Genomic DNA, 24851 nt, shown 5'->3' with positions numbered 1-24851 from the left:
GACAAACATAAATGTGACAGCAGGTTTGCTACCAATTTAAACACGTCATTCTACTCACAAAGAGAAATGTGTACCTGCACGTGGGAGGAGGCATGGATCTCAGTCCTTGTTAAATCTAACCTACATTTTCACTGATAGTCAGATTTTCCCAGCTGGACGCATTCACGTAACTACAAGCAGAATTTAACAACTCAATCCCACAAACAGCTGCATCGAAAATGAAAAGCACTGCTGTTATTACTGTATAAACCAACACACGAATGAAACTACGTACCTTATATGTGGTTTATACTTCTTAAGTACTCAAACTAGCTGTCATTGATGATGACATGACGTAACCCGACGTAACTCAGAGTGCGGAAGTGAACAGAGCTGAAGCTAATGAATGTGGCCCAACAGAGAACTACTTTCTCCGTTTCACAATGAAAGAGTGATACAAACTTGGTGTGTAAAGCGTGAGATGTTAGAGGCATTATAACGGGTAAAGGACATTTACCTAAAAAGTTAAAATCGTCCGGTTTGTGACACTTATTGTTTACCTCAGAGTGTGTTACCCCCCAAAGGTTTTGTTAAGAGGATCCACTTGACTCCCTGATTTCTCCTCCTACTACCTGATCTTATTATTAAAACCACGGGTCTATGCGGAAGCAACTGGTCAAATGTTAACTGCAGGTTGCATGCACAGTGTGTATTGTCGAAACGAATAGCACAAAAAAATAGAAAGTAAAGAAAATCAAACAAAAAAAAAACAGTAGAAGCCATACCGTTACATAGTGGTCAAGTTCAAGTCCGGCTTGGACTTGGGAGCCCTTTTCTTTTTCTTTTTTTTTTAAATGATTCCCCTCAGCCTGTGTGGGTTTTTACTTTCCCTAGTTTCCCTCCCATAAAAAAAATAATTGTGTCTTTGAGGCTGATTGGTGACTCTTTCATGGAGATGTGTATGTGTGTCTCCTGTGACAAACCTGCCCAGAAAGAACTCTGCTTCACTCGCAGTCAGTTAAATAACCTGAGTTGGATGAAGTGGTATAGAAGGAGACAAGGGACAAATGTCAGAAATTTGAACTTTTGTTGTAGAAAGAAGACCAGATGCAGTGTAACTATTAATACTCAAACTGGGTACGACCAGTTGAAGTTGAGTGCTGACGCCCTCTAGTGGTAGAAGGAAAATCATAAATAAAATGAAACTGTCTCTGGATACTTTCCTGGAGTGGTAAAGCGGTATAGAAGATGGTAGCTGTCTCCTTTCTGTCCAGAGCATTTCTGAGGTTCCTTAAAACATTTTCTCAGTTGGAGCAGTCAACTGCCAAATTTGACACCCAGGATTTTTCTTCAGACACCAAAATAGAATTCTCCACATTTCTGTTATTGAGATAAATAATGAGGAACGTCTTAGTGGAAATGAGAACCAGTTCTCTACTTACTTTTTGGATTAAATAAAAGGGACGGGGGGGTAAAATATGCACAAACCATTTTCAGGGAAAGAATTGTTTATATTTTGATCATATGAGGAGCAACAAACCTTTACAGGCATCTACAGTATTCACCCCGGGGTAAAAACAAATACAATCTGACAGGTTTATTTGCACCTGTTGAAAGGAACTTTGACTGATGACACCAAAGTCCCATGGCTGCCTAATGACAGGACTGTTGAGGTTTGGAAAACTTTCTAATCAGACATTCAAGTGACAGCATGAGCCACAATTAGCTGGGATTAAGAGCCAGAGAAGATACAGAACACATAGACACAGACTGTCAAACAACTATGAAATCAGTCAGATGGAACACAGTTGACAATGTGGACATGGCTCATACAGTCTTATTTATCTTCTACTACTTGATAAATCCTCCTCAGTGTGGTTCTATGTATTGTGATTCTTCATACTAGTGTCCAACTGCCTTACTTGGCATTTTCTTTTCCAGCCTTATCAGAAGACCACATGCTGAGGAAACCACCCTGATGGTCACAGATGAGCATATAATCCCTCAATCGAACAACAAAATTGTGCACTCTGACTGACTCAGCCAGAGGAGTCGGAGTCATCACCTGGAACAGTTACAATTAGATAAAAACAAATGACACAAATCATAAGATTAAAAACCAAAGAAATAGAAAGCAGTTACCAAAAAAAATAAATAAAATGACCAGCCTGAATAAAATCTGTTACTGTGCAGATCACATCTCTTGACTTGGCAGGTACCATTTCCGATGACACTTAGGGCGAGTGAACTGTAAATGTATCAAAAAAACGCCTCAGTAACATGTGAATACACTCAATAACTAACTCCTCTTCATTGTCTGGAGCAACAAGGTCAGTTTGAGAAACTTCAATCTCTCAGTGTTTTTGAGGGCTGAACTGATTACCATCCAATCTTCTTCATTATGTGCATCTTCAATCTGCACATTAGTCCTTAAAAGACGGCACTCACTATAATCATCATCAGAAAATGGCCACTTTGTGGTTGTTTAACGCAAGAAATACCTTATAAAAGTTTGACCAAGACTAGAGGTCAATTCTGTGCATTCAGCTCCTCTGTACAGTTTAGTTTTTTATACACAACAGAAATCAAATCTCCAAATGTTAAAAGTCAATACATTTTTAAAACAATATATCCAAACCTGCTAGGGAAGAGACTGGAGCATATGTACATTATAATTACAATTTTACACGCAAATGGAGTTAAAGAGCTCGTCTGTATAGCAGCTGCAATGCAGGCAACAAAAACAATCAAAATAACAGTTGCAGATTGGAGCGAAGCTGGTGTACGTCTTGTAATAATAAGAAGGAAAGAAACATTGGGCTCCAGTGTGCATTGTCTGCTCTCACCTAAGACACGTTGGTTGCTGATTCAAACCTGCACTGTTTTCTTCTATTGTGCACAGTGGGAAGGTTCTTCAGTACATTCAACTGATGCCAACACACGTTTTTGTTTTTTTTAAGCTGTCAATCAAACCAATGTCAAGTCCTACCATGACCATTACATCTAATACTTTGTATTATTGTTGTTGCATGACTTTTGTTTCTACACGGGTTATTGTGAGACGACAAATCATTGAATCTGTCGAGTAGCAGTAACTTCACATCATCAGTGCAGGTGACTGCATGATGGCTACATTATTTTATATCTGACCTAATCATATCGACACATTCATCAGACTTTTTGAAGGTAGCGTTTACATTTAGGTGCCTAAGGTCCAGCTGGGCTAAAGGAGTGCGGGGCAAGCATGATTGTCTGCTCAGGCGTGTGGTTGTGATGAGAGGGGGGGGGTTTGGTCGCCAGCATCAAAACATGAAGAGTGTGTGCTGCATCTGACCACAGCCAGTCAGACACACGATCAGAGCCACCCTGAGCTATCAAGTACAACTGGCAGGACGAATCTCAAACAAATGAAACCTCTTGGTACACAAAGCCAGAGCACAGCCTTCGCCACAGACTCATGCCCTCGCTGGGACATTAGGGAGGTAAGAGACGGTCCTATCATAGTGCAAACTCTGCTGTTGTCGCAAAGACACACCCCATCTGCACGTCACTGGGGTGGAGGCTGAACGAGGTGCTGGATCACAGCCATTGTTGAAGCGAGGGCAGGTTCCTTTTCATCCAACGCTGGTTGAGCCGGATTGTTTCCAAAGCTTCCTGCACACTCCTCATCTGTGATCCCCGCTCATTCAGACTGGAGAAGAACGCTTGTGCCTGCACAACACACACAGATGTGCAACATCCAGCTGAACTTTAATCTACTAACAGCTTATAGATAAAAAATTGTCAACACAAACGCGTATATGGAGGCGAGGAAGATATTACAAACATACCTGATCAAGATGTGCCTGTGTGGAGAACTGGGAGGTTGTAGCTTTAATGATTGTCTGAATGGCAAAAGAACCCACAGGGAATCTATAGACACAAAAAAGAAAGTGTACCACAGGAATCAGAAATCCTCTATAAATGCATTCTGTGAAAATTTGTACAGAAGTGACAAGGATTACTTACTTTTCAATAAGCCGGTCCCAGTTCTCTTGAATGAAATCCCAGGCAAACAAATAGCCTGCGAAGCCGTGACTCACAGTATTGATGACCAACGGCAGCTCCTGAGTCTGGATGAAATCTCCATGCAGCCCCGACTTCAGAATCCTACCGAGCAGAAGAACCGTTCACATGCTGCAAAGTCAACGGAGACTGCACAACTCATCAGGACTAATAAACGGCACCAATGTCACGTGATTAGCACATGTGTTGGTTTTACTCAAGTATTTCAGTTTCTTCCTGAAATCCAAATACGTGCATTCAAGGTAAATTTCTAACTCCAAATTGCCGATAGCTTTTTTTGGAGGAGGCTTTTTTGGGGGGCCAGGCAGAGTATATTCAACATGTAATAAATACAGAACTTTATTTCTGTTGCCTGGTCAAATCTGCGCTTACAGCGAGACAGTAGTGGAGAGGAAGCGCGTCTGAATCTTAGAAAATGACTGTCTGGTTCATATATATGCTAAAACACGATGAACTGAACGGCCATGGACAACCTCTTTCAACTACATCCTGCTCTTTGGCCCCAGAGGATCCATACACTGTACTGGCCTGCCAAGTAGTTTGAAACAAAAAGTTTCTTATGCAGGGCAGGTTTTTTTTTTTCTTTCTTTGAAAACACTTTTTGTCCAACTCTGCATTAGTAGCTTCCAACTTTAAATGTATGTTTGTTTTTTTATTTGGATAAAACTACACATGTAAATCTGGAGCTTTACCAGATTATTCGCCGTGTGTCCTGGGTGGATGCTAAGCCTTGCAACATTTTTCGCTTCTCTGAATCAAAGGTGACTTGTTGGTGCATGCGGAGCAAAGTCACCCAGTCTTCCTCCGACTGAGCAGCGACAGTGAAAACAACTCGCTGCAAATCTCCTGGAATCCTAAAGACAAAGAAAAGAGATTTAGTCCACAACAGGTCCAGATTGTTTCCGAACCCTCTAACACTAGATACTTATTTGATTAGGTTAGCCGACTTTGAATGTTTTAAAAACGCTGGTCAGCCTGACACTCAAATGCTAAATTAAATGCTTTATGTGTCGGTTACGTACCGGAATGTCCCATTGGACTCCACATACTGTTTGAACAGGGCTTTGGCTTGCTGAATGCATTTTTCCTGCTTCAAGCTACAGGCCGTCTCCAGCAGGGCTGAGCGCAGCTCCTGTTTAGACACAGTGTCCTCCTCTCCCCATGTTTGTTTGTCCATTAAAGATCCAAAGTGGCTCAGAATATATGCCTGTGGAATATCAGAGGGAAATAAACATGGATCCAACAGCACACTATTAGCCCCCATTGAGATCAGCAGTCCATGGCCAGACCTCAGATTGCAAACGGCCTCCAGTGTTTTTGTTTTTTCTCTGTTAAAATAACCCAGTGAGAAAATACATCTGAGATTGTCCAGCCTCACGACCCGATTAAAATAAATGTAAAGTTCAGCAATAATGGAAGTCATTTAAGAAAATCTGAAAGAAAGCTGTTCATATCAGGCAGAAGGAAAATCAGGGATTTTCAGCGAGTGAGTCCAAAAAAATTAATTACATGAAGCGAATCAATTAATTCTTAATTCATACAATATAAACTTTTAATCAGACTTCAGGTTACTTCTATGAAATGTCGAAGTAACTCTATCCAAGTTGTGTACCGACGTGTAACACACTTCATTCAGCACTTACCTTCATGCGAGCCTCAAGGCCAGACTCCTGTCTTTTATCAAGCAGCCTGTAGATGTTGTTGAGCTGCAGCAGGGCCTCTGTCACTGGAGTCATCTCAGTTTCATTGGACATATATTTTAACAGGTTGAGGACTTGATAGAAGGAAACACGTCCAAGTCTGTTAAATACAGGACAGGGAAGTGAGGTGGAACATAAAAGTAAAAAGAATGGGAAAACACCCTTTTATTTTGTCAATGAATATAATTTCTTTTTATTTGACATTTATTTTATCACGCAGTTGCACGAGATCAAATTATCTCTTTCACACGAAAGGCCCGGCCGATAGAGGACTGAAAAACACGGTGAAGGTTGTCTTTCTTACCTGGACAATGCAAAGATGTTATGTATAAGCGAGGCACGGTCCTCATGTGTCAAAGCATTGACATTTTGGGACAAAGCATTAGTGAGAGCAGTCCAGCCTTCATCCCCATAGTGAACAATGTAAAAACCTGTGTTTTTATAGTTCAGCTTCAGCCACTTCACTTTTCCTGGTAGTTTAAGAGTGTCTGAAAACAAACAAACAAGCAGAAACATGAACATTTACCATCTAACATCGTATCTTAAAACTGAGACATGGAGAATATTCCTTCAAGCTTTACCTGACTTGGACCTCAGAGTGAACACCCGCCTGCACTCAGGAGTCAAACTACAGCTGTCATTGACGTACGTCACCGGGATGTTCCACAAGCTGAACAGAGCACATAGTCCAGTGTGGGTATTGACACTTCTCTGATCTGTGTGTTCTTTTTTTTTTTTTTTTTTTTTTTTTTTTGATCTGTGTGTTCTTGTGTGTTTGTGTGTGATGAGATGAAGCCCACCTTGACGTTTGCGTGGTACTGTCAGATGTCAGCAGGAAGTGCTCCTGTTTAATCTCCACCTGATCTTCCTTAATGCTCACAGTGACCAGCGGGAAGCCTTTCTGTGACGTCCACGAGTTCATCATCTCCGATACATTCTGGTGCTGCGCGGAGACGTCAACCTGAAAAGAGACAGAGACGTCCACTCGATCTGTGCACAATATTTGAGGTGATATTAACAGTTTACGCAACACACAAAGGCATGATGTTTTGACTTAAGATATGACCTCACAACATGTTTTTGTGTAATGCTTGAGGCCTCATAAGTTTGCCATTAGCTGTATGGTCAACTCTCTGTACAGGTAGGAGAGAAACCACACACAGAATCCCAGCATTGTGCAGTCTTTCTTCTCAAACAAGACAAGGCATTCAACAAAGCGCTCTGCAGCACCCTTCCTCCAGATGGAAACACCATGTGGGAAAGGGCTCTAAGTAGGTGGACATTAAACTTTAATGTGGTCAACATGGACGTCAGGGGTAAAGTGATGAGTTGGCAGGTTCCACTTAAACTCTGAGCAATGGGTTCAGACCTCTATTTTAAACCATGTACTGCATCTGTTCTTCCTTAAATATTAAGGGAATTGAAACTGAAAAATAAGCATAAATGATAATAGTATCAGCTATTATTGGTACTTTGTTGAATATTTCAGACGGAGTGTTTTCAATAAAAATCAGTCAGCTGAAACCGAAAAAGTCCAAACATGCATGTACAAGCAAGCAAAATCAGCAACACAAACCTGTGTGAGGCTATTCCAGAGGTCACCAGTGTCAGTATTTAACTGGCTGAATTGCTTGAGGTATTGGATAATACCCTTTCTGAACTGTTGCTCCTCTGGCAGGGAAGCGTGCAGCATCAGGAGAATGGAGGCGCCCTGAAAGAACAGACACAAAACATCTGTAATCACACATGAAACTGCACCAACTACTGTTAGAAAATAGGGTAAAGAATTCTCTTTTAAAAAGCTTTTTGACGTTGGGAAGGCTGACAGCGTCTGCTCTTATTGTTTTGAACATGTACCTTTTCATAGGAGACGGAGTCAAACATCTCCTCCACCTGTTCGGCTGCGTTGACCTCAGTCGACACCGCGTGGGAGGAGTTCAGCGCGTCTTTGTCCAAGGCTCTGAAGCGCACTGCCAGAAATAAATTACCCTGAGAAAAGATAAGACCTTTGAGCGGAGGTATATAGAGTAGCAACAACGATTTCTCTTCTTTTCAACAAGTGAGAAATGTTTCATGAAGCAGACATTTGAACTTACAGTGTCCAAGTCGGGCAAAATGGTCTGCAGTGACGTGTACTGCATGTAGGTGGCGAAGCCTTCATTGAGCCACAAGTCGTTCCACCAGCTCATTGTGACCAGGTTTCCAAACCACTGAAACGCAGCATTAGATACAAGGACGATTCACACACTGGTTATCTCGGTTTCCGTCACAAACACAACGGCAAAGGACACTACCTGATGAGCAAGCTCGTGCGCTATGACAGAGGCAACAACTTGTTTTTCCAGTGGCGAGGAGTCGTTGCCCACCAACAGGGTGGTCTCTCGGAAAGTGACGAGGCCCCAGTTCTCCATGGCTCCAGCCAGGAAGTCAGGGATAGCGATCAAATCTATCAAAGTAGAATGGACACACAGACAGAATGTAATAAGATGGGAGAAAGGTGTAGTAAGACGAGGAAAAGGCAAAAAAGAAATGGATACACTTTATAGAAAGTGAGTAGTCGTGTGTCCTCACCAAGTTTTTTTAGGGAGTAGTCAATTTCAAAGAAATCATTGTAATATTTCAACACTTCAGAGGCTGTTTCTAGAGCATAGTGCGTGTGCTCCTTCTTTTCTGGCACAGAGTAGACCGAGACCTGTAACAAACAAACAAACAGCAATACATAGCATAAGACAAAGGCAAATTACAAATAATACTTTCTGTACAGAAAAACAGAGAGTTGGATCTTATTAGACCTACCAGAGTGTTTGAAACATTGCTGCTGATAGGAGTAAAGTTGGCTACAATGAAGGCCACCAAGTAGGTGCTCATGTTGACGGTGGTCTTTTTAAACTCATCCAGGACAAGGCCGTTACCCAGAGGGGTGGATTTAGCCTGAAAATCAGAGCATGAAGACAGAATAACTACCAGAAGAAGAGTAAATAAAAATCACTGTCTTGCCACTATAGTGTAAAACAAATATGACAGTACCATCGGCATGTTGGACAGAGTCATGTAGTCTGACTTTCTGCTGATTCTAATCTGAAAAGTGGCTTTGAATGCTGGCTCATCAAAACATGGGAAGGCCTTCCTGGCTGAGAGCGGCTCAAACTGCGTCGCTGCAAGGACCCTGTGGACAGAAGGAAGATGGTCATGATTACACTCAGGCTGGTAAATGTGGTAAATTAAATATAACTGTAAACATTCAATTTCAGTTTTCTTTTGGTATTTTAGCAATATTGTTTTTGAGGCTTTGGTCGTGAGCTGGGTCCACAATCCCATACTCCAGCCATACTTGTGGTTAAACTCTTTACCTTTTGCTTCCATCTTTATCTGTGTATGAGCTGTTGTAGAAGCCATCATAGGTGTGTGAGAGGGCAGCGGAGTAATCCAGGGTCAAAACGCAGAACTGGCCTGCCTGCAGGTCCTCAGAGAACTTAACAGCTATCTGCTGTTTGGGTTTGTACTCCAATACAGTCACATCTCTGACCTGCCCGTCGCCCAGCTGGTAGAGACACGGAGTGAGTTAACGATTAACAAATAACAAATCAAACACTAAACAGGAAGTCTTTTAAAGTTATTTAGAAGACGAACACTTTTCTGTCCCACCTTGAAGGTAGCCTTAGTGATGTTGAGATTAGCTCCGTGGAGAACGATGCGCTTGGTGTTGTGAAGAACTGACATGGTGATGACAGTCCGGCCAGTGAAGGTCATGTCGTCCAGGTTGGGGTTCAGGGTGAGGTCATAGCTGACAGGATGCACACTCTGAGGAAGCCGGAAAAGCGCCCACGGAAACACTTCGCCAGTTGTGGACGTAGGGTAGACTGGCTCAATGGGAGCGGTATTGTTCTCCTTACGACAACCCGCCTGTAGAACATATTGGAGTCAGACAGAAGAGAGCAGTCGAGACTGAGCACCAAGGAGAAATACAGAGAAGCTGCATGTTAAAAAAAAGAGAAGTGGCTTAATCCATTGAGATAGTGAGGGACGTCCATTCATATGTCATTGCAGACCCCAGAGCAATTAGAATATACAAATAAACACATAGCAGAAGCATTACCTTTGTGAAGGTGCAACCTGGTAAGAAGTACAGGACCATCGTCATCGAGGCCACGATCACAAGGAATAACACACATACGACCATTGTGCGTGCGGAGGGTCGCGAACATGATCTGAGACCAAAAAGAGTGAAAGATTACTGATATTATAGTTTGCTATGTAAATAGGGTTATATTGAGCAACAGTCCTATTTAACAAACAAAGCTTCATGGCAGAGGGAGGCCACAGGCAGGGCTATAGTGGGCATTTCCCAAAAATAATGACGAATCACATGAAGGGAAATTGTAATTATTCCTGAAGTTGCCAACAAGCAGCCCTTGGTATAACCTATTACTCTTGAAGTAACTCTCAGCTTCTAAAAGGTAGCCGCCCTATGATTCAGGGCAAACTGTTGCTGATAAGGGAGGCTGAGAATGTACAGAGTGTGCAACATGTGGAAACTGTGTGTTGTGTGTGGTTTGAGGAAGCTGTAATCTACCATCTAAAATGTAAAGTGTTTCAGCTAAGTATTAAAAGTATTTAGCTCATATTAACTTCACAATAGATTGATCTAGTTTTTCACAGATGAGTTGACTTCTTCCAATCTGTGCATCGGAGTGACTCCATTTCTTTGAAACGCCTTTTTTTTTTTTTAAATACTCTGTCCTGTTAACAAGAAAACGCTGCATTTGCTCTCCCAGTTGTTCTATACAAGTACTGCATATTATTCCACAATAATAACTTCTGATAAGCTGTCTCTCCTGGTGTGATTGAGGTATGATTTGATCATTTCCAATCACTACATCCTGTTTTGCATTTCATACATCTTCCCAACAATACAATCAGCACTACAGTTTCTCAGGCAGTATGAAATGTCCTGACCACAACAAGCTTTCCTGTTTTTACCACTTCCCAAAAACGTTTTAATCTCTTTCTTATTCTTTTGTATGTCTCCACCTTTATTCATGGAGATTTATTTTCAAACAACATTGTTTCCGTGTAAACATACAGTTTAGCGTCAAAATGAGCAAACAAACCTTGGCGGCGCTTGTCTGGTGTAAGGGGAAGCGCTGGATCTGTGAGCGGCGCTACGGTTCATGAAGGACATGCCCAGCAAACGGGCTGAAGACTCACAGTCCTCTTCATCCTCGTCCATGTCATTTTCTCCCAGGCCTCGCACAAGGAGCCGTGAGCTGCGAGGCTCGTACGTCACCTCATCTGGGTCCAGAGCGGGGAGCGTCTAGGGAAAGCATGGCCAGTGCACTTGGTTATATTGTGGTTAAACTGTATTGTGTTTCAAGACTGGCCTTATCCAGGTAAAGTTTATTCAGTTGACTAATTGTTTTATATTTACTTCCTATAAGAGATGCACAAAGCTGTCAAACACTGAATGATAAGCATGGCAACGAAAGATATGCCAAGTAAGAGGGTACGACAAACATCCCGGCTGACTCATAAGTCGCAGCTATTTTTGCCAATCAACAAATCATTGATATCTTCCAAATCTGATCCTGTTAGCCACAGCGGACATGAGCTTACCGGAAACGTTGCAGAGTCTTTCGCCAAATCCACAACGTCAGGCTCTTCTTCAAACATGCTGTTCTCGATCATGTTCCTTGGAAGGTTGGCATGTTCTGCAGTGCACAGAGGAAGAGAAATCAGACAGACGATTTACAAAAAGGGAAATGAGCACAGTGATGGAGAGATCGCATGATACAGAACATTATCGTTATTGACCCTTACACAACCTGGATCACATTTAGATTGGTGGAGTGCTTCTAGAGCTTATTAGCTTTCAAACACAGACGGAGGTAATGACAATGTATTCAACACAAAAGGCCTATTATTGTCAAAGCATGCACGCAACATGAAGCCACATTAACACACTAAGCAAGTTTCCTGTTAGTTCACCTCCTACTGGATTTCCTTGTTCTTTGACCTATTAAACTGGTTTGTCGGACTGATGGCATATACTTCAGTAGCAACTTAAGAAGACGCATAAGGAGAAAAATGACTCACGTTCATCGTAAATACATTTACCTGCAATCAAATCACACAACTTAAAAAAGCCATGTAATTGAGAAAAAGGACACAATGAATATGCATCAACTGTTCATGTCACATGCTACAGCAGTTTGTAAAACCAGCATTTCCTCAAACAAACATGCATCCTCAGCATCGTGACAAGACTTGAGCTTTGTCTTACAAAATCCAGGTCATTCTCTGGGAGGCAGAAACTCTCCTCGGTAATTCTTGAAACAATTGGAGGCATGTGCAACCTCTTAAATCAATAACTCAAGTAGTAAAACACTGTGCACTGCAATGCTCCCGTTTTTCCTGACAATCCCAAAGTTGAAGACAAAAAAGTTTCATTCTTGGCTTATCATGGATTTCAGTGAAATGAGAGCGGAATGATCTGTATTCTCATATGTTCAGCACAATGGTGATATAGTCTTGATAATACTGCAAAGGTTGTCTTAATATTTTAGTGGCATCGATTATTACTAAACTGAGAACTCATAAGAAGGTTATGAGTCATGTTCATTAATATCTCAATCTTACCCATAAATATACATTGACTGTACCAACGATCAGTATATCTTCTTGGAGCAGCTGCAGGGATTTGTTGTGGTAATACTGGGACAAATATTTCATGCAACACACATTCACACTCCCAGAAAAGAGCAACAAGCCAGACCAATGTAAATGACCATCAAAGTATTTTATCTGAGGACTGTATTCTTTCTGTTTACATAAAACATTGATCAAATCAGCCTTAATCATCACACAATAAATAGAAATATATGTTTGTGAGTGTGAGACAACCATAGCTGTAGAGGACCAACTTACTGTACAGTTAATACGATGTGAGTCATGTACAGAAATCACATGCAGAAGAATCTGAAATGGCCATTGCATCATTGCCTGATAAAGCCGTAGCTGTGAAATGTCTGTCATCTTTGTGTTGAACCAGAAATCACATAGCCACGTCCGAGAACACAAACACAGACCAAATACGGGAAGTTGTGCTGCAGTGATTTAGAGGAAGCTACTTCTTGGTTGAATGAAACTCTGCTTTCCTGACACCTGGGATTGTGATAAGTGTTTGTGCACTGGGTTTTTTTTGTTTGTTTTAATAAAGCATGGTGAACGCTCGGGGATCATAACAGAGGCTATAAAGCAGCTGACTGCTGGGGCCCTGCTGAGTGTGTTATCAGCTCTCCACAACAAGACAAAACACTGCTACTATCAAACCTGCAGGCGCGAATTGGGTAAACAGAAACAGAGCAGTTTTGTTTCAACAGACAACTTCAGCCTTGACAGGACATTACTGTATTCAGGAACAGTTAATGGTTACAACATGGGACCAGACTGAGTGGAATCCAAGTCTAACACATAGTTTATGAGACGGAAGATCATTTCTAATGAAGGGTGTTTTTCTCTTATTCAGTATGAGTCCTCATGTCAGTCTGAAAGAAAGTGTAGTGAACTTTAAATTAGTACCTCAGTTGTGCTCTCCAGCAGCGTTTAAAGAAAAGATGAGTCCACGCAACATAACGTGCTTACATATTTAATGACCTTCGTTTGCGTCGTGTTGGGTAAACCCAGATGGAGATCCAGTCCTGTGTAAATATCATCATGTCACTGCAGTGCTCCGGACAGGCACTGACATTAAAGTTAGCCTCCGAGAGGCTCTCAGGTACTGAAGCCCATTTCTAGTGAGCTGCTTTCATTTGGCCCGGTTCAAAAGCCGATCCCCCCCCGTCTCCCAACCCGGTGTCCTCGGGTGAATGTCACTCCCAGAGAGCCTGCAGCCACAGTCCCGGTAGTTACTAGCCGGCCTGCTGCTTGTTAGCTTCCCGTGACAGTGTGAGCGAAGCCCCTTCCTTCCTCCGCTTACCTGAACTGTTGCTGTCAAACAAATCCATGGCGGGTTCTCTCTCAGAGTCCTCCTCCTCTCACTCCACGGCCGACCGGGGCGAACTCAGCACGCCAGCAGACGCTCGGGTGGACGTGTTGCGTTTGAATCGCCGGTGAGACCGAGACAGAACCAACCGCAGCCTGCTGGCCGCGCGCTCCCCTCCGACGTTAGCTGGCTACGTAGTAGCTACCAGCTAGCTCGGAACTAGCCAACTTCTGAAGTGACTGAGAGACAGCAGGTTAGCCGCCGCGAGCCGCGCTCCCGAACTTCATCGCCCCGAGCGATTCATAACAGCGCCACACGTGAATGTGACGAGGGTGTCTGGAGAATACTAACCCCTGAGATAAAAACCTGGGGATGAATTCTGCTCTAAACTGGGGGTGAAATTAAGAAACGAGCTAATGACACTTTTCCTCCTCTGTGACCAGTTGTTGACAACCTCCCATCAAATTACAGTGCTGGCCTCTGATTGGATATTTCCGCTGGAGGGGGCGGGGCCAATGCTACACATGCATTTATTGTTATTTAGCCACACTTATGAAGTCCTTGTAGTGCAGGACAGTGCCTCCATACATCCTCATTCAACCCTTTAAGCATTGTCTGCCGTTTACCAGCCCCACTCTAAATCCTCAAACCAAGTCTGAAGTCAAAAATACGTCAACTTCACGAGTTCGAATCCACTGTGGGTCCCTTAGCATGACCCTTGACCCCATCAGATCCACAGAGCAGTGGGTAAATTCACCAAAAAAAAAATGGAAAGTAAATATGATTAGTTTAGTTTTAAGTAGTGTTTTAGTTTAAATACAGGGTTAACTCAACATACACCAAACACACTGTTCACACATTCAATGCACATCTCTCAGAAAGGCTATTATGGAAGTCAAAAGAATGCAGATCAAAAGGATTGATTCCCATGCTGCCACACTACCATAATGTAAGCTGTGATTACAGTAATGTGAGTTTTTGTAATTTGCAAGGTTCATTTATCTTGTATGGGCATTCACAAAGGAACATATTAATTACCTGAGACAGATCTAAACCTCCATTCCACCCAATAAGATAATTTTACCATTACATGCTGTAGAACAGTAATACAAAATAAAAAAGCAAATAGAAAAATATTGTATTTCTAAAGTCCATTACAATTTCCATTTATTTATTGAAATGTTCACCAAAGCTTTCAGGTATATATCTCAATAATTCAGAAAACACATTAGTTAAAAAAGTCACTGATCATTATCTCATAAAATAAGAGCGATGCATTTTATTTCTGAACCTCAAAACATTTCTAAAAATTCTGAGCTATTCCTATTTTTCTAAAAATATAAAAGAGGAGGACGAATCTCCAATCTTTTTTTTAGATGATCTTAAAAAAAAAAAAAAGGACTGACACACACACACACACACACACACACACACACACACACACACACACACACACACACACACACACGCACACACTCACACACAAAGGAGAAAACACAATGGCTGAAGTGTAGTAATAGCATATTATGTTCCAGTTACTAAACCCTCACAATATTGCCAGGAGGTACAATAAACCTTTTTATTATCTATATGCTGAAGAGACCATTAACATAGTGTTAGTGTGTTGAACTGGATTGGATCTCTGTCCCACGCTTTGACAAAAATACAGACAATGAAATACTAATGAAGTACAAACCTTTTTTTTCAATTTATTTTTCCCCAGCGGCCAGTTCTCACAATTACATGTTTCTTCTAACAAACAATTCCCCAGAAAACTCTCATTTTTATATATACAACGGTCAAATTTAGCAAATATAATTAACATTCAATCAGTCAATTACAATCAACAGATAAAAAAAACAAAAAAAAGCAATCAAGTATCCTTTATGCTGTGTGAATAAACCACAACCTCTCTTTGGACTTTCACTTCATCTGGTCACTCAGCCAGCTCCTCAGAGTCTCCAGGTTTCTCTGAACCCAGCGAACATTTTTCTGCATATTGTCCAGGGCAATCTGTGTTCCTCTGAGCTGAGAGGTCTGCTCTTTGATAGACTGAAAGAACTGCTGTACCTAATGGCCAATCACACACAGACAAAACACAGGGATCTAATTGAAAATCTGACATACACTTCTTTTTTATTAGCATTTTATTGTCTTTTTCTTTTTCATTTTATTTGCAATTCAGTATGGTTCACTTTAAAGGGGTGTCTCATAATAACCCTAGGATATTGTCACTTCAAGTGTTTTGATTTGAACTAAAACATATAGAAAATAATTTCAATTAAAACAATGCCAACATCAGTGGTGGGCTCTTTGTCTGCTTGTTTCCCCTGCATGTTTTCTTTCTTGTAAGTTTTCATAAGAAAGGGGAACGAGTGATGATTGACACTAATAGTGTTTTTATAAAATATTATGTGGTTGCTTTTGGGACTGAATGTTATGGAACAGCGAAGACAAGTTAAGATTATAATATAAGACAAGTGAATAGGCGTATGTGCAACCAGCTTAGTTCTAACATGAATTTCAGTTTTGAGACGTAAGGGCTGGTGGCTTCATGTTAGAAGGATTTTCTAAACTCAAATCCTTTAAATCATTATCATTATGGTTTGGTTCAAAGCTATAATCCCACATGAAATTCCACGTTAGCCCACTGGTATACTGAATAACATACTAAAATATTTCTAAATTCAGAAATGCACTTACTTCAGTGAGTTCCTTGGGAGATGAAAACTGGCCTGTGGTGCCAACAATGATGTTTCTAATACAAGATGAGCCCAACTGAAACCTGCAGATCGAGAATAATCAAAAGCAAATAGTTTTTGATGTGAATAACCAAAGTGGTGTCTGTGGCAGGAAAAACAAAACAAAAAACACTTGCACATGTAATACAAAGGGGCAGCTTGAAGCATCAAAAGCAGTTGAAAAGGTAAAATGATGCAGTAATAAAGACAAATTGTGTGATTGTCATTTTGACTGACAGTGTATGTCTACCAGTGTGTGTTTATACGTACTTTTGAACCAACATGTCCCAGTTCTTTTTGACAAAACCCCACGCAAGGTGATGCCCCTGAGGGTTTCTGGCCACCCACAAAATGAGATGTGACAGGTCCTGCGATCGAATCACGTTCCCCTCCAGACCAATCTCCAACAGTCTGCAAACACACGCACACACACGCATATGACAATCATATAATTTTCACATTTCAAAAAGTATATAAGATTTGGTACGTGATTGTGGCTTGAAATGAATATGTATATGCAGCCACCTTGATAGGGCATCTTTCAACTTTTAACCATAAAATTAATTCACTTTTGAAATTGTATATGGAGAGAATTAGCTGTTCTGTCTATGTTCACATAGGAAAACTCTGTTTGTAAACCTAAGGCCAATTGTAAGCAGATTTTGAAGTGTTGCAGGTGGAACATGTGTTAACTCTCTAAAGTCCAGGAAATCAATTGACACCTTGCCAGTTTTGGTGTGACTCTAGAATTCTGAGATACATAGATTACAGTCAACTCACAAGATTTCAGCAATTATTTTCAAGCAACTAGACACAAATTAAAAAGAAACATCTGAAATTGCTTTACATAACTGCTCCAGGCTACACGTCATGGCTCATTTGTCCAGGTCGACCCACTGAAACCCTCCACTGGATTAACTCTTTACAGAAAATGAATGTCCCTGAATGGATGGACGTTCAATGAGCAATACTGCAATGCTCGGTGTTTACCACAAGGTGGCACCGTTTACTGTTTGGAAAAAATGTTGCAGGCATCAGACTTACCGCTGCAGTTTGTTGATGTCTCTGCTGCAGGTCAGAGCAAACAAGATGTTTTCTTTTTGTGCTTCAGAGAGAGATGTCTTGTAGGCGTCTAATAGTGAAGCCCAGCCATGGTCATCCTGCGCTCCAACCGAATACACAGTCGTCGCCACATCCGTGGGCAGACTGGAGCAGTCACAAGCAAAGACATATCAGGACCATGATGTAACGTTTACTTGCATGATGTATCCCAACAGGAACCACATGATGTTTATGGCAGTATTTGTCATTGCTGAGTGATAATAGTATGATTTACACAGACTTTAGTGTTTTGTTGGACTGAAGCCAGTCTCTGAAGTGCTGACGTGCCCGATCCACACAGGGGGGATCATCCAGGTGACAAGCCAGTGACAAGACCTCGGACCTCAGCCGTCGCTCGGACACAGATCCGCTGTCACTCCATGTCTGCTGGTCAATCACAACACGGAAAAAACGCAGAATATATACCTGTAGAAAAAGACAAAGAGTAAGAGCAGCTCATATTAACTAATTTTCAGTGTAAAAAAACAAAAACAAAACAAAAAAACGATTAAAAACACACATAGTTTTTATCATACCCGCAGGTTGTGTGTTAAAGCAATCTCGTCTCTCTTCTCAATCACATGATAAATGGCTTCCAGGAAGTTCAGTCCTTGGAGGAGCGGCACTGTGTGTGTCTCCAACGGAAGGTAACCAAACAGGTCTAATACTTTATTCAGAGGGAGATGACCTGCCCTGTAGAGAGAGATAATCAACATGCTTTTTCTACACACACACACACAGACAGTTCCAGTTATTGAAGACAGACATACACTTACGTGACCAACTGAATAGCATTGTGTATCAAGTGAGTCCTGTCCTTGTAGCTGAGAGCAGTGTGGTTGTCTCCCAGTAGTTTGGTTATTGTATCCCAGCCACCGTCCTCATAATGAACCACATAATAGCCTGTCATGTCAGTGTTTACCTTCACCCAGCGGGCTTCCTCTCCTATGTGTATGCTGTCTAATAGAAACACAAATAAAAGAGAGCAATATCATGGCAAACAATACTACAAGGCTCTATTAACTGCATGTGGCACTCTCTCTTACCTGTGTGCGATGTCATGAGGTGTCTGTGGATCGTGCTGGAAGCATCGGTCTTGTAGGTCAGAGGGATGTGCCAAAGGTAACTGCACAAGAGGAAAAACACAAAATTAAAAATGAAAGGCAGGAATGAAAGAATAAGAGCAAAAGAGCCTGGCAGCATGCAATCTAAGTAGAATAGTAATTTAAAAAGTGAAAATAATATATTCACTTTCATACCCCTGCTGCAGCGCGGGCCACTGAGGGTCAGAGGGCATCACTGTCCTCAGGAACCTGTCCTGTCTCAGCAGCAGACGAGAACCCTTCCTGGTTACTGTAACCAGAGGAACCCCTTTCTGCAGAGTCCAAGTGTTCATCATGGCTGTCAGGTCCAGATGTTCCCCTGCAAACAGGTACTGTAGACAACAGGTTATTAAAGATCAATAAGCATCGCTGGCATCTTGAAAGCTCTGTGACATTTCAAAGAACAGAGCTGTGAAGGGAGGTCAGTCACTGGACGTTTAAATATTTACTCACCGCATTCTTGGTAGCCTGGCCGGGGCTGTAGCAGTGATTTCCAGTGATGAAGTCTTCCTCTGAGCATGTCTAAAAAACAAAATGTTCTTTTCTATATTTCTGCTTGTGTTTCTTTCTGCCATTCACAGAATCTGTGCATTCAAATGCAGTAAAGTACAGAAGTAACCTTAAGTGACTTGAAACATGCTTAGTTTAACATTTAAGTAAACCCCACAAATCAACATTTCTTTAAAATTTTTGGTTGAGCTTCACCAAGATAGGAAATGAAGGTTTGACTGCAATGAATTACCTAATTCAGGCAACTTTCAGAACATTTATTTTCTAAGTACTAACAATGCACAACAATGGAAGCCTCGTATTAAATAAACAAATCAAAGCTCCACAAAACTGCAGTATATAAATATAGTCTCGAAAAGTCAGAAGGTATACACCGGAAAAAGATATTTAAAAAAAAAAATGGAAGGAGAATGGAGATATAAAATTAGATTTCTGTGATATGATTCATCCTTCTGTTGTTGGTGCCAAAAAAAAAAAAAAACAAGGTCCAAAACATACATCATTGTCAGAGATAAAGGAATAATACCTTTTAGTGTTGAAGATACATGTACTTTAGAAAAAAACTATGATAAATTGCACGAATAAGAGTTTAGGAACAGGAACTAGTTGAAAAAGTTTGAAGGACTTTTCAGGTGTGTGAACCGAGTTGGCTGTGAAATTGCTGTAGTTTGTCACCTTGGTTTCTTTGTTTCAGTGGGGACCACAAATTACCTGTATTTGACTACAGTATATTTGGTAATAGCACTGATGACTGCTGTGTTTGTTTAGTATGTACTCATTTGAAATTTTTGATTTTGTTTGTCTACGTATGATCTATGCAGTCAAAGTTTTACTTTTGCTTGCCAAGAAATAGCATTCATTTAAACTTCTTACACTGGTTAGGCTGTCCCACAGGTCCTGATTTTGTGCATTTCCGTAGCTGTACTTGCGAAGGTATCGCACAATCCCAGTCTGAAACACGCTGTCTGTCAGAAAATGACGCAGCATGTGCAGGACACATGCTCCCTGGAAAGAAAATCAGAGAAAAAAATACATTATCTTTGCAAATGCACTGTACAAGAAGAGCTTTTTGTTACAACATAAGTATAAATATGTGTACTAGTGTTCAGTTGAAGACTATACTAGATGGAAAAATAGCACAAGGATACTATTCACAAGGTGAACTATGTCACTTGTTTGTTCTTTTTTCCAACTAAAAACATTCAATTATATATTTTGCTGAAAATCATCCACATATAACATAGCTTTGATGTAATATCATAAATCTATGATGTTGAAATCGTGTAGTCACCAAACAATCTAAGCATACTTTATCATAGGAAACTGTGTCGAACATCTCCTCAATCTGAGTGGGGTTCTCTGCTGGGCTGGATATCGGCCGAGAGGAGTTCAAAGAATCTAGACCAACTGCTGCGAAACAGGTGTTCAGGAGATATTCCTCCTGTAGGATTGAACACAGAACCATGATATTCAATTCAAGCGTTGGAATATAACGAATAACTACATTTGTGACATTAGTAAAACAGTCATCTATCAATGTACCACTTTGAATTCAGGGTAGGTGGCCTCCACTGAAATGTACTCCATGTATCTTGCGAATCCTTCGTTCAGCCAGATGTCGTTCCACCACTCCATGGTCACCAAGTTACCAAACCACTGCACAGAGGATCGTGACTTTTATTACTTAATGTCGTCTTTTTAAACCGTTACATTTGTTTAAACGGCCTTAATATTGGTGGTAAACAATCTCTGCATCTCATTAGTATGTGTTGTTCTCACCTGATGAGCAAGCTCATGGCCGATCACCATTGTCACCCAGAGTTTATAAGAAACGGAGGAGGTGACGGGGTCAAAGAGGAGGCTGGTCTCTCTGTAGGTGGTCAGCCCCCAGTTCTCCATCGCACCCGATTGAAAGTCTGGGATGGCGATCAAATCTGAGAGAGAAAACACACGTCAGACGGCAGGAAAGTGTTACTGAAACAAGACATGTTGATGTAAAGGCTTGGTGCGGCAAAACTACATTTTGGAAATGGATTCACCTTGCTTGGGTAAAGGATAGCGGATGTTAAAGTACTCTTCATAAAAGTCCAACATTTTCACAGCGACCTCCAGGGCATAATGGGCTTGAGACCTCTTTTCAGGGACAGCATAGATGGACACCTGGAGTGCATGTTAAAATAATCAGAACGACATTTACGTATGAAAATTAGTTTCATGCAAGAAAATCTAAAAAGAAAACCGCACCTGCACCCCGGAAGACGTCTTTGCGGTGAGAGATTTGAAGTCACAGATGACAAATGCGACCAGATACGTGCTCATCTCAACACTTGGAGCAAAGTGATCCTCAAGCAAGCCGTCACTCAATTCTACCGTCTTGACCTGAGATGTAAAAGCAGAGTTAATTGCGGCCTTTTGCGTGTGTTTTTTTCAGAAACATTTAAAAATGTGTGACAACTTGCACATATGCGCCACTCACTACAGGCATGTTGGAGAGAGAAATGTACTCTGGAGTTCTCCTGATCCGAACAGAAAAATTGGCTTTGAATGTCGGCTCGTCGAAACACGGGAAAGCCGCTCGAGCACTTGTGGGCTCAAAGTGAGTCGAAGCTAAGGTTCTGAGAACAGACATCAGAGTTACTGTTGGAGAATACTGCCTTTATAACACATCTGTATGCCCGATGCTGTGGAACAGTGACCTCAGTCTAACCTGGTTTCTCCTGCCTTTGTTGTGTAGGTGCTCTTATAGAAGCCATGAAAGCCGTCTGAAAGATCTGCTGCAAACTCAATATACAGGAAGTATTTCTGACCACTGCTGAGCACCCGCGGGGAGAAAATGCCAATCTGCTCATGGTTAGGGTGATGAAGGACTGGAAGGACCTGAAATAAGACGAGATAGTTGAGTCTATCGCCTGCCACGATTACAAATAAACGGATGGCTTTTCATAGCTACCTGGTCTGAGAGATGAGCGAGGTTCTGGTCCAAAATGGTGGCTGTGGAGATGTGCAGACCTTTGCTGTGTACTACGACCCAGTTTGTATTGTTCTGCACATCAATCTGGATCTGCACTGAGCCAGTGAAGCTGAGGCTTGTGAGGTTGGGGTGCAGAAAGAGGTGGTAGTGACGAGGAATGATATACCTGTTAGGAAGATAACCGTGTGGGTTTTTTAAACAAATGATTACAGTCAAAGTGGAGTACCTGCAGATGGCTATGATGTTATTGCTACTATACAAATAACATTGAATTATATACAAAATAAGAAAAAAAATGAAGCAAACCTTGGCAGGCGCAGACGACTCCAGGGGAAGGACAGATTGTCAGTACTTGACAGAGATGGTTCTCCAGGATGAGCAAAGGTGGACTCCTGCTGTGAGCCCAGTGTGTCCTGAGATGATGCCAAGGACACAGTGAACAAAGACAGCAGACCCAGCTTCAGCCACACCATTGCAGGAGAAATGTTCTCAAACCACTGATTGGAAAAAAAATAAAGCCGAGCCGCGAGGCAGGCTGACAGCTTGCAGAGATATCAGTCGGTCATAGCCCAGAGACTAGAGTTTACTGAGGGAAATGCAGCTGAAGCAAAAGCATCAACACAGTCTTGAAACTTCTTTTCTCAAACCTGAAAGACACAAAAGGAGGAATGAGGGCAAACATTTTTCATTCTATGACCTTGTGAAGGTCAACCACATTTGATCACTGTCCTGAAATCTGACTGATGATGACAAAGCTGACAGTTTTAACTTGGATAAATAATAATGAATCACTTCAGTGGGTACTGTTTGGTTCCCACTCTGTGGCCCTGCTCTTGTGTACATTGTCTATTTACTGCAACGACTCAAAAGTATAAAAACAAGTGCCATACTAACAATAATTGACCTGGTTCATTCCAGCAATAAAAAAAAATAAAAAAAACCTTTGGTAAACTTGAGCCCACAACAACTTCTCATTCTGAAGGAGACCCAAACATGAGACAAACACACCACCTGACTTTCCATGTGGCCAGAACAGGCTGAGGACATGGCTATAACTGTGAGGTGACAACAGCTGCACGAGCGGAGCTGCAGTTCAAATCAGGTTGCAGGAGCTGCTGGACTCACGCTGATGTGTACTGAGGTGCCCGAATTGTTACATATAAAACCTTTCTGGGGACAACAGCCTGCAGAAGAGTGCTAAAACGTTACTTCTTTCGCCTAAAATAGTGTGTTGAATAATCTATGTTTTAATAAATGTGCTTCAGAAAGCCTGACTTACCTCTGTCATTTTGGCTTCCTCACGCTTCTTCCGCGTCCCTGTTAGGTTTCACTTTCTTTTTCAAACTCCATTCCATTGTTAGATTAAAAAAAAAAAAAAAACACCCTGCGCGAGAAGACAGAATTGCTTTAATGCGCTGACAACGTTGCTGTCAAACATGCGGCCCGCGGGCCAAAACCAAACCCACCAAAGGACCCAATCCGACCCATAATGACGTTACAAAAATACTTTTTCAAGTAAAGTAAATGACTGGAGATTGGACTGTTTTAATAAACACAACAGGTGACCCGAGTCGAGAGATCGGTGATGCTGGAGTGAAAAACAGCTACTATAGTTTGTGAAGTCAAAGACAAACTGCTGGGAATTTGTAAGAAAATGATCAAGGCTGCAGAAATCAGTTGCCAAATAAAAGTCATTTGTTGTAGTTTTGAATGTAATGAAAAGTGATACGCCACCAATAGAGGACATATTTTTCACACTGTACTTTGCACCAGGAAGTATCCTTAAAAGTAAAATAAAATTATTTTGCGTCTGAAACGTCAGATATTTCCGGTTTTGCATCAGTTAAAACATTTCAATAATGTCCTGCTTGTACCTTTAAACAACAAGAAATTATTATTATTTGTATGTCACATCTATAGGTTAATATGCTATCCTTTTACTGGTCTGGCCTGCTGGAAATCAGATACTGTATATGTAGAAATTGTACTTATGAGTTTGATACTCCCAAGTTAGAAGATATACATTATTTGTTAAGAAGAGATAAGGATGAATACTCTTTATGATTGACTGAGGTAATCGCTTGGCATTTCACTTAACCAAAACACAACATAAAAAATGAAAAGGTGTGTATTGATCAAGATTATGGGAATCTAAATATGCTGACACCCTCACACTATGGAGAACTTTGTTTTCAGAGTGTATTTCCACAGACAAACCTTTTGAGATGGATCACCCTGTTTCCAGCAGGATGCAAATATAATACAATCATACATTTGACAACAACAGTTACACTGTCAGATCTGCTGGAAGAAAGACATATTTAACAAAAACATCATACAACCACATTGAGGCATTATAACCAGAAGTAAATACAGAACATAGAGAGGGTAGATGGGTGAATCGTTCCAGTCAGGTATCGCTATTAAAGGCTTGTTGTTCTCTTGTTTTCTTCGGAAGTTGGTGGTGAAGGGAAACATGAAGATCCATCAGACAGGAAGGTAATTTAAATGATGTCTTGTTGTGTGTAAGGATGGACACTTTAGTGTTTTATACATTGCACAGTGAGGAGTGAGATAAAGACAAACATTGTCAAAAATGTTTTTGGAGACAAAAATCAACAAACTGAAAAGAAACATTGGGGGGTTGTTTAGTTAATGAGTAGTTAAAACTAACTTAAGGGTTACGTTAAGGTTAGGGCT

At 41.2% G+C, this 24851-nt stretch overlaps 1 protein-coding gene across 1 annotated transcript; it reads right to left on the bottom strand.

Annotated features, from left to right (window-relative positions):
• Positions 1-1472: 1472 nt before the first annotated feature.
• LOC308111607 (leucyl-cystinyl aminopeptidase-like) lies at positions 1473-23480 on the bottom strand. The gene is made up of 44 exons (XM_080466569.1): positions 23431-23480; positions 22458-22798; positions 22131-22317; positions 21888-22057; positions 21657-21795; positions 21425-21559; positions 21220-21340; positions 20960-21114; positions 20723-20836; positions 20490-20621; positions 20054-20185; positions 19124-19192; positions 18827-19002; positions 18614-18693; positions 18344-18527; positions 18104-18260; positions 17809-17993; positions 17511-17672; positions 16737-16877; positions 16429-16510; positions 15653-15795; positions 14195-14243; positions 13720-13774; positions 11358-11452; positions 10856-11058; positions 9841-9952; positions 9390-9647; positions 9095-9285; positions 8772-8910; positions 8541-8675; positions 8316-8436; positions 8039-8190; positions 7841-7954; positions 7602-7733; positions 7321-7455; positions 6545-6705; positions 6326-6414; positions 6049-6232; positions 5688-5844; positions 5067-5251; positions 4737-4898; positions 3988-4128; positions 3810-3891; positions 1473-3690 (listed from the first exon to the last, which is right to left on the bottom strand). The coding sequence occupies exons 2-44, from the start codon at positions 22622-22624 to the stop codon at positions 3559-3561; spliced, it is 6015 nt and encodes a 2004-aa protein (XP_080322695.1). The 5' UTR covers positions 22625-22798; positions 23431-23480; the 3' UTR covers positions 1473-3558.
• Between the last annotated feature and the right edge of the window lie 1371 nt (positions 23481-24851).

The sequence above is a fragment of the Lipophrys pholis genome (genome assembly GCF_963383615.2).
Source record: "Lipophrys pholis genome assembly, chromosome: 7".
Lineage (NCBI taxonomy): Eukaryota > Metazoa > Chordata > Actinopteri > Blenniiformes > Blenniidae > Lipophrys > Lipophrys pholis.
The sequence above is the reverse complement of the archived record's forward strand: the minus strand, read 5'-3'. Positions and strand labels throughout refer to the sequence as shown.

Coding starts and splice junctions, on each gene's coding strand:
- LOC308111607 (XM_080466569.1), bottom strand. CDS start 22,624: ATGGTGTGGCTGAAGCTGGGTCTGCTGTCTTTGTTCACTGTGTCCTTG. Junction 18,528..18,613: donor CCTCATGACATCGCACACAG/GTAAGAGAGAGT, acceptor TGTTTCTATTAG/ACAGCATACACATAGGAGAG. Junction 6,415..6,544: donor AGTACCACGCAAACGTCAAG/GTGGGCTTCATC, acceptor TGCTCTGTTCAG/CTTGTGGAACATCCCGGTGA.